Raw genomic sequence first — 17,065 nt, forward strand, 5'->3', positions numbered from 1 at the left:
GGGTTTGACTCGACGGCACATAACAACAACAACAACAACAGCCTTAGTTAATCTAACTTAGCTTTCATCACTTATACACACAGGTCCTAGCTAACACAATCTACCATTCATTTGGCACTGTATTAAGCACTGTTTACTGTTGTTAACAAATATTTTTCACATAGACATCTTACTTCTCCAATAAGAATATAACTTTCTTAATTGTTGTAGCTTGATTTTACATCTCCTCCCCCAGCATACCCACTCAATGCTAAACACATAAGTGCTTAAAATATATCCACTGGTGATTAGTGAAAAATAAGCCTACAATGTTAGGACTAGGACTGGTCTATGACAGGTAGCAATTCTCATTAAAACAGTTCTTCTTTGTCCTGAACTTACACCCAGCTGACCTGTCCACCTATATGATCTGGGAATTTTCCCACATTATACACTTTATTTGAAACTCTGACAATTGTTTTCCTTCTATTGATTGGCTCAGCGTTCTGGATCAGGCTGTCTGTCACCTTGAACAAGATTAATAGTAAATTACATCTGCCTCTGGGTGATTGGTGCTCTTCCCTCACACTATTCCCCAGGACAACAAATATCATAACAATGTTTAATAAAGTTGAGTCTGTTTCTTGGCTAGCTAAAATGCATTTCCTAATTTTGTACTAGTCCTTATGAATGCCTCTCAAAGCTAGGTGCTTTGTCAGAGGGAATAATTACCTTCACCTGAGAAGTCAAGTTGTTTACTAAGGGTACACAAAAGGAACATAAACATTGTTTGGCTTCCCTTTACAGTTTACAAAAAAAAAAAGCAAACACTCAGACATTTGTAAATACAGTATTTATATTTTATTATTGAGTCTCAAAATTTGTTGGAGCTCTGGAAGTGAATTTAATTTAGCTGCTGCATGGGAATCAATCTCTTTAAAAGGATAAAACCAGTGGACTTGTGCTTAAACATGAATATCTGCACAGACGGAAATTCCCAAGATGCCCAGGAGCCCAGCCTTTGCACAACCTCCAGCACCAACGGCATCTGAACAGGGGAAAATTATCAAAGAAAAAGCATTAAGAAACACATTATCAGAATGCAACAAATCAATTCATTTTGTAAAATTTTGACTACAAGTTGTACATGAACCTCTAAAGAATAAATAATAGCTCAGTGGCCCAAGATTTTAGCTATACTTACTTTCCAAATGATAATAATATGTTAGCTTTAGTAAGATTGACAATTCCTAGAAAGATTGACTGGCTAAATTGTAGTTGATTACTATGGCTTTCTGTATTCATGACATCTATATGTGCCTCTTATAAGTACCAACGACTGTATTAAAAGAAAAATATCTTCATTAAAAGTTTTTTCTGAATGGTAGAAATGTTGTTAGGTACCATTGAGTCAGCTCTGACTCATAACTATCCTGTGTACAACAGAACAAAACACTGCCCAGTCCTAAGTCATCCTTAAAATCCCTGCTACACTTGAGCCCATTGTTGTAGCCACCGTGTCAGTCCATCTCATTGAGGGTCTTCCCCTTTTTTGCTAACCCTCTACTTTACCTAGCATGACATCCTATTCCAGTGAATGGTCCCTTCTGACAACAAAAGTAGACGAGAAGAAATCTGGCCGTTCTTGCTTCTAAGGAGCTTTCCAGCTGGCTGCACTTCTTCCAGGACAGATTTGCTCATTCTTATGGCAGTCCATGGTATTTTCAGTCCTTGGTTTTCTTTACTTTGAGGTGTAATCCATACTGAAAATGATAGTTTTTGATCTTCATCAGTAAGTGCTTCAAGTCTTCTTCACTTTCAGAAAGCAAGATTGTGCCATCTGCATATTGCCAGTTGTTAATGAGTCTTCCTCCAATCTTGATTCCACGTTCTTCCTCATATAGTACAGCTTCCAGATTATTTGCTCAGCATATATATTGAATAAGTATGGTGAAAGGATACAACCTTGATGCACACCCTTCTTGATTTTAAACATGAAGTATGCCCTTGTTCTCTTGAACAATCTCTTGGTCTATGTACAGGTTCCTCACGAGCATACAGTGTTGTGGAATTCCTATTTTTTGCAATATTATCCATAATTTGTTATCATCCACATAGCCAAACGCTTTTGCATAGTTAATGAAACAGAGGTAAACATCATTCTGATATTCATTGCTTTCAGCCAAGATCCATCTGATATCAGCAATGATAACCCTAGTTCCACATCCTCGTCTGAATCCAGCTTGAATTTATGGAAGTTCTCTGTCAATATACTGTTATGATCATTTTAAAATTATCTTTAGCAAAATTTTAATTGTGTGTAATATTAATGATATTATTAGATAATTTCCACATTCTGTTGGATCACCTTTCTTCAGCATGGGCATAAATAGTAGTATCTTCCAAGTCAGTTGGCAAGGTAGCTGTCTTCCAAATTTCTTGACATAAATGAGTAAGCACTTTCAGCACTGCACCCGTTTGTTGAAACATCTCAATGGGTACTCCATCAATTCCTGGAGTCTTGTTTTCTGCCAATTCCTTCAGTGTAGCTTGGACTTCTTCCTTCAATATCATTGGTTTTTGATCATATGCTACCTCCTGAAGTAGTTGAACATGGATCAATTCTTCTTTGTACAGTGACTGTCTGTGTATGTGAAACTTGAAGTTTTTCTTCAGTTCTTTCAGCTTGAGAAATGCAATGCATGTTCTTCCCTTTTGGTTTTCTAACTCCAGGTCTTTGCACATTTTATTATAACACTTTACTTTGTCTTCTCAAGCCACCTTTTGAAATCTTCTGTTCAACTCTTTTATTTCATTATTTTTTCCCTTCATTTTAGCTATTCTCCATTCAAGAGCAAGTTTCAGAGTCTTTTCTGACATCTATATTTTTTTCCTTTCCTATCTTTTTAATGACCTTTTGCTTTCTCTGTCTATGATGTTCTTGGTGTCATCCCACAAATCATCTGGCCTTTGATCACTGGTGTTCAATGCATCAAGTCTAGTCTACAGATGGTCTGTAAATTCAGGTGGGATAAAACCAAGCTCATATTTTGGCTCTTGTAGACTTGTTTTAATTTTCTTCTTTTGACTGATGATATTGAGATTCTCTATTGCTTCTTTCCACAGATGTAGTTGATTTGATTCATGTGTATTCCATCTGGTGAGGTCCCTGTATAACCCACCACTCATGTTGTTGAAAAAAATGTACTTGCAATGAATAAGTCATTGATATTGCAAAATTCTGTCATGAGATCTCTGGCATCATTTCTATCACCAAGGCCATATTTTCAAACTATTGATGCTTCTTCTTTGTTTCCAACTTTTACATTCCGATCACCAGTAATTATCAATGTATCTTGAGTGCACGTTTGGTCAATTTCAGACTGCAGAAGTTGGTAAAAATCTTCAATTTCATGAATGATGAGTGGACAGGCTGAAGTATTATATATGCCTATGCAGGGGGGAGTATGCCCATGACCACATACAGGGTTGGCTGACAATGTTTCTACAAGTGTATTTGTATGTTCTGTAAGAATTCCTAAGTGTATAGTAGAGCTGACAAGGGACAAGGTGGTAGTCACTTCATGGTCACAGCCAGCTACCCAGAGGGAGGGAGTAGTTGGACTTGTAGGTTCAGGACCATAGTCTCAGGGGACATCAAGCACAACTGGCATAACATACTACACAAAAAATTGTTCCACATCCTACTTTGGTGAGTAGCAACTATGATCTTAAAAGCTTACAAGTGGCCATCTAGATGCAATGATGGGTCTCTCTTCATCCAGAGCAAAGAAGAGTGAAGAAAACCAAAGACACATGGAAACAATTAGTCCAAGGAACTGCTACACCATGAAATCCTCAGCCTATATGACTATGAGACCAGAAGAACTAAATGGTGCCAGCTACCACTGTCAACCACTCAAAGGGGGATCTATGTAGGAGATCCTGGGTAGAGTGAGACAACAATGTGGAAATAAACTCAAAATCATAAAAAAAGAAGAAAAAAAAAAAAAAAACAGGTTTGCTGGTCTTATAGAGCCTAGTGGAACCTCTGAGACTATGGCCCCTAACTGCCCTTCAGGTCTGGAATAGAACTCACTCCTGTGGCTTCCAGCCAAACAAAAGACAGACATACAAAAGACAGGTATATGAGCTGAACATATATATTAGGTAGATACACTCTTTGGAGAGATCAAACATGGGATATTAGAAGGGCTGTGTATGCCCAGGGAGATAGCTCACAGGGTCAGGAATGCATGAAGAGAAGGACACAGAGATGAGGTTACTATGAGGAGGAAGTGGGAGGGGAGTTGTTGCCCTGTGGGAAATTGCAGTCAATGTCATAAGACAAAGTGTATGTGAGTTGCTGTATGGAAAGTAAACTTTCACCCAAATCACAATAATTTTTTTTTTTTTTTTTTTTACATCTTCAATTTCTTCATCTTTGGTTTCAGTGATTGGTATGTAAATGTGTCTAATAGCAGTATTTATCGATCTTCTTTGTAGGCGTATGGATATTATCCTATCACTGACAGCATCGTACTTCACGATAAATCTTGAAATGCTCTTTCTGAGGATGTATGTGATGTCATTCCTCTTCAATTTGTCATTCCCAGCATAGTGAATCATAGGATTGTCTCATTCAAAATGCCCAATACCAGTCCATTGCAGCTCATAAATGCCTAGGATATTGATCTTAATCTGTTTCATATTTACAATTTCCAGTATTCCTACATTCATAGTTTGTACATTCCATGTTCTAATTATTAATGAATGTTTAAAGCTGTTTCTTGCCATTTGAGTCATGCTGCATCAGCAAATGAAGGTCTTGAAAGCCTTACTCCATCCACATCATTAAGATCAACTCTAGTTTGAAGAGGCAGCTCTTCCCAGTGGTATTTTGAGTGTCTTCCAGCCTGAAGGGCCCATCTTCCAGCACTATATCAGTGTTTCACTGCTATTCATAATATTTTCAGTGGACAATTTTTTCAGAAGTGGATAGTTTGGCGTTTCTTCCCAGTCTGTCTTAGTCTGGAAGCTTGCTGAAATCTATCTATTATGGGTGACCCTACTGGTATTTGAAATGCCAGTGACATAGCCTCCAGTTTCACAGCAATATACAAGCTGCAACCATATGACAAACTGACAGATGAATGATGGAGTATAAATGTAGTGAATGCTAATAGTCTTCTTCATTATCTCCTTTCCTTTACTCCAGGAAATTCCTTCTACTGTGTTTACTCTGTTGGTCCTACTTCTTTTTCACTCTGGCCACTGTATCATATTTAGAAACTTTTGCAAAAATACCAGCAATGACATGTCATGTGTTAATGTGGATGAACCAGGGGTTTTAGTCCTTGTCTATCAATATACTTCACCTGCTATTTTCTGGAACGATTTTATTCCAGATTTTGTGAATGTTTCTTAGTGACTTCCTTTTTATTATTTCCAAGATATGAAAATCTAAGAGTTTTTTCCTACTTTAAATGTTTACATGTGATAGGATATCAGAATCCAATAGCTTTTCTTGCCATCTCAGAAATATTTTTTTTCATTCCATCCTCTGTGTTTACTTGTCAGCTTCTCCAGTAGACTGTGTTCCTTGGAAGCTAACATTTAATTTATCTTTAACCTTAATCTTTAGCACAATTCCCACACATTATAGGTATTTATCTCCCAAAGTAAACCAGATTGAGTCAAGGTTTACATTTATTTATATTTCACACAACACCTAGCAGACCTCATGGTACATTGTGAGCTTTCAGAAAATATTTGATGGATGAATGATTAGTTGGTACTCACATTTCTTTTCAACAACTTCTCCCTTGTACAAGGGGACATGATTGCAGAGATTCTTAATGGGTGACCCAAACAGGAACCAGTTCACATCTGTGATCAGAGACTCCAGAGGATTGTACTTGACCCAGGTGTATTTATTGGAGAACATAGTGTTCAGAGCCTAGATTAGTGTAACAGAGTAGTATAAGGTTTAACAAATTAATGCCATCTGGTATGCCTTATTCTAAATTTTGACTTATTATTTCTCTTTCAGATTATTCAACCAAAGGTGGCTAGAGCCTAAAGGCACCATCTCTTTCTGAAAACTTTGTCTGCAAAAAAGTCTCAATATAACTAATGTTATTTTACTCCTGGTGTCACTGAAATGCAAACATGGTAAGTTCCATGCCAAAGATGACATGGAAAGGAAGTTAAGGAGGAAGAATTAAACCCCAGGTCTCTAGCTTCAGTGCAGTGTTGGTTTATTCTCACTAGATTATATTGTTTCTTTATGTCTGTGTGTCATTGAATATTTTAACTTCACTCATTTTCCTGACAACTGCTAATTCTTAGATTCCTGGTCTAAGAAAACAGGTTGTTTAATTCTTTCCATAAAGATATTGTACTTTATTATAAATTCTTGTATTTAGAGCTTTGTGGTGGAAATCAAGTGAAGAGAAGTATTATTCCTCTTGAAAACAACAAAATTGTTGTAAGGTATAATATTATCCATTGTGGTTATAATATTATGATTTTCTCCATATGATGGAAGATTCTCAAAGGATGAGGGTCCATCCTTTCTCCTTAGGCATTGGTTTTGCCTATTTCAAGAAAAGAAACTATTCTAGTAAGGAACACTAGAATTACCTGCCTCTCGTAGATGTACCGTTTGAGTTGGTCCAGAGCAGGAATATTTTTATGGTCCATTTTCAGGATGTAGCAGGCCCTTCGGGAGAGCAGCCTGGAAGCGATGTAGCCCTGGGGCAGCAAGAACAGAGTTACTGCCCCTCCCATTTCTGTGGGCTCTGAACTTGATGAGGATGTCTGAGCCTTGGAGGAAAGACTTGGGTGTGCACAGTGAGTGTATGTAATTGCTTTATAATTTGCAATCAGTTCTACTTGGCTTCTTGAAGTCTGCCAGTGCAAACTAACCAGCCACTCCTAGGAAGGAAGATCAGGCAATCTGCTTCTGTAGTGATACCACCTCAGAAAAGCAAGGAGGGGTCTCTATGAGTCTGATCTGACTCGAGAGCAGTGAGTTTTTTTTTTTTTTTATTGTTGTTGTTTGTTTGTTTATTTTGCATATTATTTGTATTTGTTTGCTTGTCACTTATGCTTTTTTTTAAGTTGTGCAAACCTATGGCTTATAATCCATTTTTCATGTGATGGCACTAGGGATTATAGTCTGGGATTTGAAAAGACTGAGAAGTAATATCTCCACAATTTGGAGCAGATACAATGTTCTTTAGAACAGAATCATCCTGCTCAATGTGATGGTACTAGCCACATGTGGCTATTTAAAATCAAATTTAAATTAAATTAAATTTTTGTACCTCCATTGCACATTTCAAGTGTTTAATATCTACAACTGGTTAGTGAATATTATATTGGAAAGTGCAGATATAGACTATCTCCATCATGTAAGAAAGTTCTATTGGGCAGAGTTGGTTTAGAAAGTCTCCTAAACACACCCACACCACACTCACCCCCTACCATACACATGCATACATTTTTCATCTATTCTTTTCTTCTTTACCATCTTATCTGTTTCTCTAATTTTCTCCATCCTTTCCCCACCTTAAACCCAAGCTACCTAAAGGCAAGATAAGTTGGAGGAAGTTAGGAGTGGAAAAGCAATGAAAAACAATGACTTTGGCATCCCGAAAGACAATTTTTCCATAGAATCCCAAATAATTATACAGTCGTGTTTTTATGCTGGAAGTCTTCTAGCTCCTATTTTTCATTTCTTACAAGCTACTAGTTATGAAATTCAAAAGTAGACTGAGGTCAAGTCTAATGATAGTGAAAGAGTCTTAAACCAAATCTTCACCATTCTATATACAGGCAGACCCCAGGTTATGAAGAGATCTATTCCTAAACATGTCTTTAAGAATTTTGGGGTCAGAAGCTCTGGTGACATAGTGCCTAAGGCATTTGACTGCTAACCAGAAGGCTGGTGATTCAAACCCACCAAGCACTCCTCAGAAGGAAGACTGGGCAATCTACTTCCGTAGAGATACCACCTCAAAAACCCAAGAAGGAGGGGTTACTAAGAGTCAGAACTGACTCCACAGCAGTGAGTTTGGTTTTTGCTTTTAGGTCAGTTAAACAAGCATATACATTTAGTATTTAGCTTTACTTTAGTGCAAGAGATTGAAGACTTTTCAATAATTTAAAAACCTGCACATGCAGCCAATGAAGGTAGTTGTGACAAAGAATTTGCTGTGAGTAGGGGTTGGTTCAATACTTTCAAGGGAAGGCAAATTTATGTAACATTAAAGGGTAAGCAGGAGTTGTCTGCCCAACCACTCCTTGGGAGGAAGATTGGGCAAGCCACTTCCTTAGTGATACAGCCTCTGAAACCAAGGAGGGGTCACTATGAATTGGATCCAACTCTACGGCAGTGAGTTTGATTTTTTTTGGTTAGGAGTTGTCTGTAAGTCCAACACTAATAATGGTAACTGGAGACTGCCTGTATTTAAAGACACTTTTGGAATTTCCCTGACACCTGCTTAAAAACTATTTTAGTACAATTTCTTTTTAAACTGTCTCTTGTAAATACCCTGTCCTTTCATATGTGTCATGGCACTCCCAACCAAAAGCAGAAAGCATATGAGGAAGTCTACAAGAAAAGAAGTAAAAGATGTCCAAAGATGCAATGTGATGGACTAAGACCAACACATATACATGGTGCATAGCTGTGCCTAGTCAAAAGTAAGCTCACAATTAGTACTGCTAGAATAAATGGAAAACAAGAACAAAACGAAACAATGGGTGAAGGGCAGATAAGTCTTCCAAGTAAGAATCTGAGACTTGTTGTTAACATTGATAACTAGAACATGGAAATAATTTTATGTTTTTAGTTAACATACTTTTCTTCTTGTAGAAGAAATAGGGCTTACTGCAAATCTTATATCCACAATTAAATAGGTTGAGTTGTTCTAGCTTTCCATATTTTGCAATTATTTGTCTTCATGTTTGTTCGTTTTCCTCATGTTTTGTATTAGAAGCCCTATTTTATTCATTCACTCATTCATTCATTCATTCTAAAAATAGTTTTGAGAGCCTATGTAGCAGGCACTGCTTTGGCTACCCTTCTAGACACTTTCTGAGCCCTCAGTGAGACAATGTTATCACTCTTCTAATTTCTAGCTGAAAAGGTCAAGCAAATTTGTATGGTTCGAGGCATATTTTTTCCTAGAAATGCTTTTATTTGTTTAATTGCTTGATTATTTAAAAAGGAGAGCAAAAGTGAGGAAATTATTTTAAAATGGCAATATAGACACAAATGTATGATAAACCATGGCTGTCCCCATGCTATTTAAAATACAGGTCCTGAAGAGTTTGAAGATTCCCTCACTGCTTACATGTTTGTAGTCAAAAATCGTGGTGGAGGAGCACGACCCTGCATGGATGTTGATGGTGGCGATATTTTTTTCATTATCAATTGTCATTGTCTCCTGAACGGTACGACCATTGTTAAGCGGGCTGATGATGTTATAAACCTAGATTTACAACAAAGACATAATGATTCTTCTATAAATTATACGCATTTGGAAGTCAACCACCCTCCCTCACAAGCAAAATAAAGCTTTCTATGAACAAGAAATTAGTGTCTGAAACCTCTCTCCTGAGATCCCAGATCAAAAGCCCATTCTAAAATAAGAATGGGAGCTCTGGTGACATAGTGCCTAAAGCACTTGACTGCTAACCAGAAAGTTGGTGGTTCAAACCCACCAGCCACTCCTCGGAAGGAAGATTGGACAATCTACTTTGGTAGAGATACCACTCGGAAACCCAAGGAGGGGTCACTATGAGTCAGGGATGACTCGATGGCACATAACAACAACAGCAACAAAATAAGAATATAAAGCTTTTCCTCATGGTTTACTGTACTATATATGAGAATAGCAATGACACCAGAGGAGAAATGAGGTTGACTACATTTTAAAATAATAGTTTACATTTTTTAAGGTATTGCAATTAGGGAGAAATAATCAACCTTATTGTTTTCATTGTTGGTTATTTTGGAGATTCCACCCCAAATGTTGTTATGTTGTTGTTAAGTGCCGTCAAGTCGTTTCTGACTCATAGCGACCCCATGCACAGCAGAACGAAACACTGCCCGATCCCACGCCAGCCCCACAATCCCTGCTATACTTGAGCTCATCATCGCAGCCACTGTGTCAATCGATCTCGTTGAAGGCCTCCCCCTCTTTCGTTGACCCTCTACTCTACCAAGCATGACATCCTTCTCCAGGGAATGGTCCCTTCTTACAACATGACCAAAATAGGTGAGACGAAATCTGGCCATTCTTACTTCCAAGGATCCACCCCAAATAGAGCCTATGAACTCTGTACCGTCTTTTAGATTTCACTGTGTTCCCTTCCCTTTACTCTCCCAACACCTCCAATAGATAAATTCCATAACAAACCTACTCACCTCATTTCCGTGAGATTGTGTCCCGAAGGTGGCAAGTAGGATCAGACATGCCACCTGAAAAACAAACCAGTCATACAATTGCTTACAGAATCATCAAGAGTGGAACCATGAAGGGACCCTAGGCAGGAAAATCAAATATCTAGAATGTGCCTATGTCTGTAGACACTGATGAGTGGTCATAGATAGTCAATAGTCCACTTCCAAAGTGACAAACACATACTCACTCATTTAACACGCATTTTTTAAGTTCCTAGTATTTGTTAGACAAAGACTTCTACCTTTTCCATTCAATTCCCCATCCTTCCCAACACTGTAATCTTCACATGTTCTTAGGCCAGGAGCAATTTTGGGCAGTAAAGCCTTGTAGAAGGATTCATATTACTGTGGGAAAACCCTGGTATGAATCACATTGGCTTTGGATTATAGGAGTCAAGTTGCATCTCCTGTTACAAAATTCCTTTACTTTTGGAGACGGAAAAGGTAAGACAGATTTAAAGTGAATTAGTGAGTGATAGAAATGCAATGCATTTCTAAAGAAAATCAGGAAGGTTGAATGCTTGGGGGACGTCACTAACTTTTGAAGCTAAGTTCAAGAAGGACCTACATATTCTCCTACAAACCATCATGAGGTGATACTATCGGACAAGTGTCAGGTCAGGGACCATGAGATTAACATTGAGGTAGTTCTGATATTTTTCTATACTTATATAAGAGGCAGATCCAATATGCTGACTCCTGTTTTAGGCTCTCTCTTCTCCTGAGCATCACAGTGTACTGCACTATCATTGAAAACTACTGATGGAAGGTCTGTGGGAGAGGTAGACATTTTTTAAAGTGTCAGTAGGATCTTTCTCCTTCCTTTTGCATCCCAGCCCTCACATTTCTATCCTGGTGACTGGGGGTAGCCCCTAGCAAAGACCTATATGCAGATATCCACTTGCATACTCACAGAGGGGCCTATCTTCTCTCACCCCACTTCAGCTCTAATAACCTCTGAGGCTCACATACATATTATTTAGTGAACCTAAAGCAGAGGCTTGAACAAATGGATGGAGAAGCAACCATCTTCATGGTATGATTAGAGAGAACTAGGGAAGTGCCCTCTGCCCCCAAATAATCACCAATCCAACGCCACTCGTTATAAATTTGCCCTTCAAGGTTAAGTCTGCTCTTGGAAAATGGATAGTTCCCTAGAAGAGCTAACACTTTAAGCTGACAGTCTTTAACATCTTACACACTCCCTCAGTTGCGGAATAAGAATAAGAAATAGACACTTTGGAGGACAGAGACTGGAGGAAGAAATTTCTTTCTGGAATCATAGTCCCCCATCCACAAGACACTGCAGTGTGAAACTATGGAAGGCTGGGACAATGTAAGACAGCTGGAGGAGTAGGTGTGTTGATGGGAGGAATGCTTCCCTTAGGAGTGAATTAAGACCAGATGGGTAGCCAATGAACAGCCTCTGGCTGCTTAAATTTCCTTTAGGCTCTGAGATGTATACATTTCAAGCCTAAATTTCACATTTCCTAGCTTGAGAAAATCACCTTCCTTTCGGGCCTCAGTCTCCCCATAAAATGGGGAACAATACCACACAGCTCAAAAGGTTGTTTCAGCAAATAGGTGAAGTTATTCATGTGAAATGTTTTAGTATAGTGCCTAGGGCACTTGGGAAATGCCAACTGCTTTTATTATTATTATTATTATTTTCATTGTTGATATTATTACTTTTTAAATCACCTGTTATATTTTGGATAGCAAGTGCAGTTGTTCTAAAATGCCAACAATCTCCTTCAAAGTTCATAATAATGAATTTTATTAAAAAATCCTTCAAATTAAAATTTTCTAGCTATTTCCAAAATTTTTTATTTCTGCTTTTTTTTTGGAAACATCTCAAAAAATCAACAATGGAAAAATAGATATTCAACTTAATATTTAACATTATTCCTGTCAAATAAACTTTAATTCAATCACAGAAGCTTCATTTTAAACTCTACTCTTTGAAACTTGCATAGTGCTTGTCCTGAAATTCAAGGCATATTAGACAAGAACATTCTCTGCAAGCAGCTACCACAAGAGTATGAAGAAGCATAAAGAAGTACTCACAAGGATTTTCATTTTGCTTGCAAGGAGGAAGAATGAGCTGGAGCAAGTGAAACTGCCCGGTGCAGCTTCGACCCTTTATATTGGCTTTAAGGTGTGAAAATCTCTTCTTGGAACTATCACTTTGGAAATGGCCACATCCATATCACTGACACACCCAGCAAACTCCTTTATCAGGATTGACACTCAATCACTTAACCTGATATCAATTTGTCAGGAAAATTCATCACTTGCTTACTCTGTAAATATTCCCTGCTTATCTGTTCTGTTTCAACTGAGATTTCAAATTCCACCCTTTAAAAATATTTCAAGGTGCTCATTCTTTATATATATTTTATATCCACGAGCCACTCCTCGGAAGGAAGGTTGGGCGATCCACTTCCGTAGTGATATTGTCTGGAAAACCCAAAGGGGGGTTGCTATGAGTCAGATCCGACTTGATAGCATGAGTTTGGATTTTTGGTATATATATATATATATATATATATATATAAGTTCATATTCCAAATATCTCTTCATCATGGTAAAATTCTTGCTGAAGACCTGAGTTGTACTCCCACCCCATGTCTTGCTTGTTGAACTCTTCCACCCAAGGAATGGATGTGAGACTAGAGGTGAGAATGGTGTCTGAGGGTCTTGCTTTGAGAACAAACAGCTTTATGACTTTGTTTCTCCTCCCTTTTAGAGATGATGCCAAATTCCAGAGACAGATGAAAAAACATTTTTCATAGAACACTGTCCAGTTATTGGAGTTAACCATTTTTTTTTTTAATATTGAGTCACCCTAAACTACTTGAAAATCAATAATTTATATCTCCAGCTATCTTGAGGACCACTGAGAAATTTTCAGATTAAAAAAAAAAGTGGAAGAATCAAATTTAATTCAAGCAATTTTTATAATGGCACAATTAGAAATGGCTAGCTAGTATTAGGGTGAGATCATGAACTCAGAAGGTGGGAAAACAACAAAAATATTCATAAATTGCAAAAATTATAGAAGACTGAGAATCACTACAATAAGCAAAGATAGTGTGAGTGTCTTCCTTGTTCTGCAGCAGGAGCAACTTCATAACCAGCAGTTTTTTGGTTTTTTTTTTTTTTAAGTGCACTTTTAAAATGTGCATTTGGACAATTAGGGGGTTACCAAGTTCCCTGGAGTTCCCCTACCCTGGGTATTCATCTGGGGTGGGTTTAAAATGTGCAACTTTATTAACTCTTTCTATAAGATCTGAAGCAAAAGGAATTACAATTCTATAGTGCATCTGCAAATTTTATCTCATCTCTGGTTCCAAAGACAAAAAAGCAAGTTATCTCCCAGCCTATAGGTATTAGGACAGACAAAGATGTAATTGTGCTGCCTTTTTGATTACTTGCTGGGTAACTTCTTACACTGCTGAGATGGAGGCAATTAACAAAGAGGTTTCTGCTTCCAAAATATTCCTACTATTAGGAATAGAAGTCTTTTGAAAGTAGATTACTTCTGGGTAGACTTCAACCTCCAACTTTTCAGTTAACAACCCAGCACATTAACTATTTGCGCTGGTATGAAATAGTTCAGTATTTTCATATATATACTTGTATGTGTGTGTGTATTTGTATATATAGATAGATAGATGTATATGTGTGTGTATGTGGTTATAGAGAACGAGAGAGAGGTGAGAAAGAGGGAGATTTATCTCAAGGAAATGGTTCACACAGTTGCAGAGGCTAGCAAGTCTCAAGTCCATGGGTGAGAGACATCAGGCTGGAGGCTCTTCCTAACTCATGTAGCTGCAGGGCCTGATGAGCTGAAGATCAGCAAATAATATAGCAGGCTGCTGGCTTCAGGCTGCCAAACCAAAACCAAACTCATTGTCATCAAGTGAATTCCAACTCATAGTGACTTCCACTGGGTTTCTGAGGTGGTAAATCTTTACAGAAGTAGATTGTCCCACCTTCCTTCCATGGAGTGGCTGGTGGGTTTGAATCACTAACCTTCTGGTTAGCAGTCAAATGCCTTAGACACTGTGCCACTACAGCTTCTGGCTTCAGAGTCTAACATTTCCCAGATCTGCAGGCAATCTGGCAATAGTTCAAGTCCAAAGAACCAGAGGTCATATGATGATGAGCTAGATGCAAGATCTAGATTGAGCAAAAATCCATAGAGCTTTGCCAGAATGTCCATATATATTGGATGCAGGCCCACACCCTCAGGGAAACTCTCTTTCAATTGACTGACTGCTCAAAGCATATCTTATCATGAATGTGATTACGTTATATCATATCTCACCATGGGATGACATCATAAATGCCAAACCACTGAGAATCATGGTCCAGCCAAATTGACCCACAACTTTAACCATCACAAGCATCCAGTTCTCCTTGTTGTTGTAGCTAGGTGCAGTCTAGTTGATTCTGATTCATAGGGACCCCGTGTACAACAGAACAAACACTGCCCTGTGCTGCACCATCCTCACAAACCTTGCTGAGCTTCAGGCCATTGTTGGCAGCCACTGAGTCAATCCATCTTGTTGAAGGTCTTCCCCTTTTCCCCTTACCCTCCACTTTACCAAGCATGATATCCTTCTCCAGGGACCAGTCCAATATACCAGAATCAGTTGCCGTGGAGTCAATTTCAACTCATGATGACCCCCATGTGTGTCAGAATAGAACTGAACTCCATAGGTTTTTCAGTAGCTGATTTGTTGGAAATAGATTACTATTAGGTACACTTCAACCTCCAACCTTTCAGTTAGTAGCCCACCACTTTAACTATTTGCACTAATATTCAATAGCTCAGCCTTATCCTATTAATTTATAGTGATGTGTAGCTTCCATGTGTGTGTTGGTCTGTTTGTTATCTCTCTATTATATCGATCCTTTTGTCTATCCAAATGACAGTATCTCACAGTCTTGATTTCACTGTTTTTATAAGTTCTGAGATCTGGTAGAGCAAATCCCTTCATCTTATTTTTCTTTAAAGTTGTATTGGCCATCCCTGAAGGTTTTTTCTACTGTGTCTTTGTTTTTTTTCTTATCACTGATTTCTACTTTTATCATTATCAGTTTCCTCCTTCCATTTCCTTCAGAATTAGTCTTTGGTTATTTTTCTAACTTTTGCTGAATGTTTTACCCATTTATGTTCAAACTTTCTTGTTTTTTAATTTTAAGAAATGCATGTAAGAACATATACTTGCTTCTAAGTACAATTTATATGTATGACATGACTATTTTGATGAATTCTAAATTTTTTAACTCCCACTGTGATTTTTTTCTTTAACCCATAAGTTGTTAAGGGTATATTTTTCAGTTTCCACTGTGTGATTGATGATAAAAGTTGTGTGTCAATTTGGCTGGACCATGATTCTCAGTGGTTTAGTAGTTAAGATATCGTCATTCCCCATGAAGAGATCTGATATAATGTAATCACATCCATGATGAGATCGCTATGAGCAACCAATCATTTGACAGGGAGTTTCCTTAGGGATGTGGCTTGCATCCAATATATATGGATATTCTGTCAAAGCTCTCTAGCTTTCTACTCAATCTGGATGCTTAATCTGGTTCACCATCTGACCTCTGATTTTTTGGACTTGAACCTGTGGCCTTCCATATTGCCTGCTGATCTTGGGATTGTTAGACTCCTCAGCCTATGAACCAGCATCATGCTGTAGTGCCTGCTAATCTTGAGTTTGTCAGCCCCTGCAGCAACATGAGGTGAGTCAGGAGAAGGTTTCAGCTTGATGTCTGATCCATGGACTTGGTACTTGCCAATCTCTACAACCTTGTCTTCCTCTCATGAAATTACCGAAGGTCAGACACCATTGATCCCACACCCTTTTTGAAGTATTCTTCACCAACAGAATAATTCAAATATATCAATTCTTCTTCAATCTTCCTTATTCATTGTCCAGGTTTTGCATGCATATGAAGCTATTAGAAATGCCATGGCTTGGGTCATTTTAGTCTTCAAAGTTACATCTTTGCTCTTTAACATTTTAAAGAAATCTTTTACAGGAGATTTTCCCAATGCATCATGTCATTTGTTTTCTTGACAGCTGTTGTGGAATGAAGTGTGATAGTTGGAGCTGTGTGTCAACTTGGCTGGACCACAATTCTGTGTGGCTTAAGCTGTTGTGATGTGGTTATTCCATGATAGGATCAGAGGATTATGTTTTGAGCAGGCAATCTGTTGAAAGGGAGTTTCCCTAGGGGTGTGGCCTGCTTCCAGTATAGCTATGGACATTCCGGGAAAAGAGACATTTTTCTGTGGATCAGGATTCTGTTGTGCTGCCTACAACTGTCTATGAGTGAACATCCACCATTTGGCCTGGAGATCTTGGATTCATCATTCATTGGAGTCAACAGCTGGTGTACTTCCTGCCAGCCTTGAGCTCCTCAGCCCCTGCAGCTGCAAGAGTCAGGAAAAGCTTCCAGCTTGATGTGGAAAAGCCTCCAGCTTGATGTTTGATCCAGGAACTTTGGACTTGCCAGCTTCTGTAAGTGTGTGAGCCATTTTCCTCAGATAAACTTCTCTATATATACATATACATATACATATATATA

The 17,065-nt window shown here is 38.2% G+C and overlaps 1 protein-coding gene across 1 annotated transcript; it reads right to left on the reverse strand.

Annotated features, from left to right (window-relative positions):
- Positions 1–944: 944 nt before the first annotated feature.
- Positions 945–12,535, reverse strand: GKN2 (gastrokine 2). Its single transcript, XM_007940084.1, has 6 exons — positions 12,524–12,535; positions 10,421–10,474; positions 9,345–9,482; positions 6,625–6,735; positions 5,782–5,938; positions 945–1,027 (listed from the first exon to the last, which is right to left on the reverse strand). Exons 1-6 carry the CDS (start codon positions 12,533–12,535, stop codon positions 945–947), a joined length of 555 nt encoding a protein of 184 aa, XP_007938275.1.
- Between the last annotated feature and the right edge of the window lie 4,530 nt (positions 12,536–17,065).

This window comes from Orycteropus afer, unplaced genomic scaffold (genome assembly GCF_000298275.1).
Source record: "Orycteropus afer afer isolate SDZICR_OR568_19922 unplaced genomic scaffold, OryAfe1.0 scaffold00065, whole genome shotgun sequence".
Classification (NCBI taxonomy): domain Eukaryota; kingdom Metazoa; phylum Chordata; class Mammalia; order Tubulidentata; family Orycteropodidae; genus Orycteropus; species Orycteropus afer.

Bases quoted from the DNA above. Each gene is read 5' to 3' on its own strand.
- GKN2 (XM_007940084.1), bottom strand. The intron at 9,483-10,420 runs GTGAGTAGGTTT...TTGTAAATCTAG, and splicing joins CACAATCTCACGGAAATGAG to GTTTATAACATCATCAGCCC. The intron at 5,939-6,624 runs GTAATTCTAGTG...ACACTAATCTAG, and splicing joins GGTACATCTACGAGAGGCAG to GCTCTGAACACTATGTTCTC.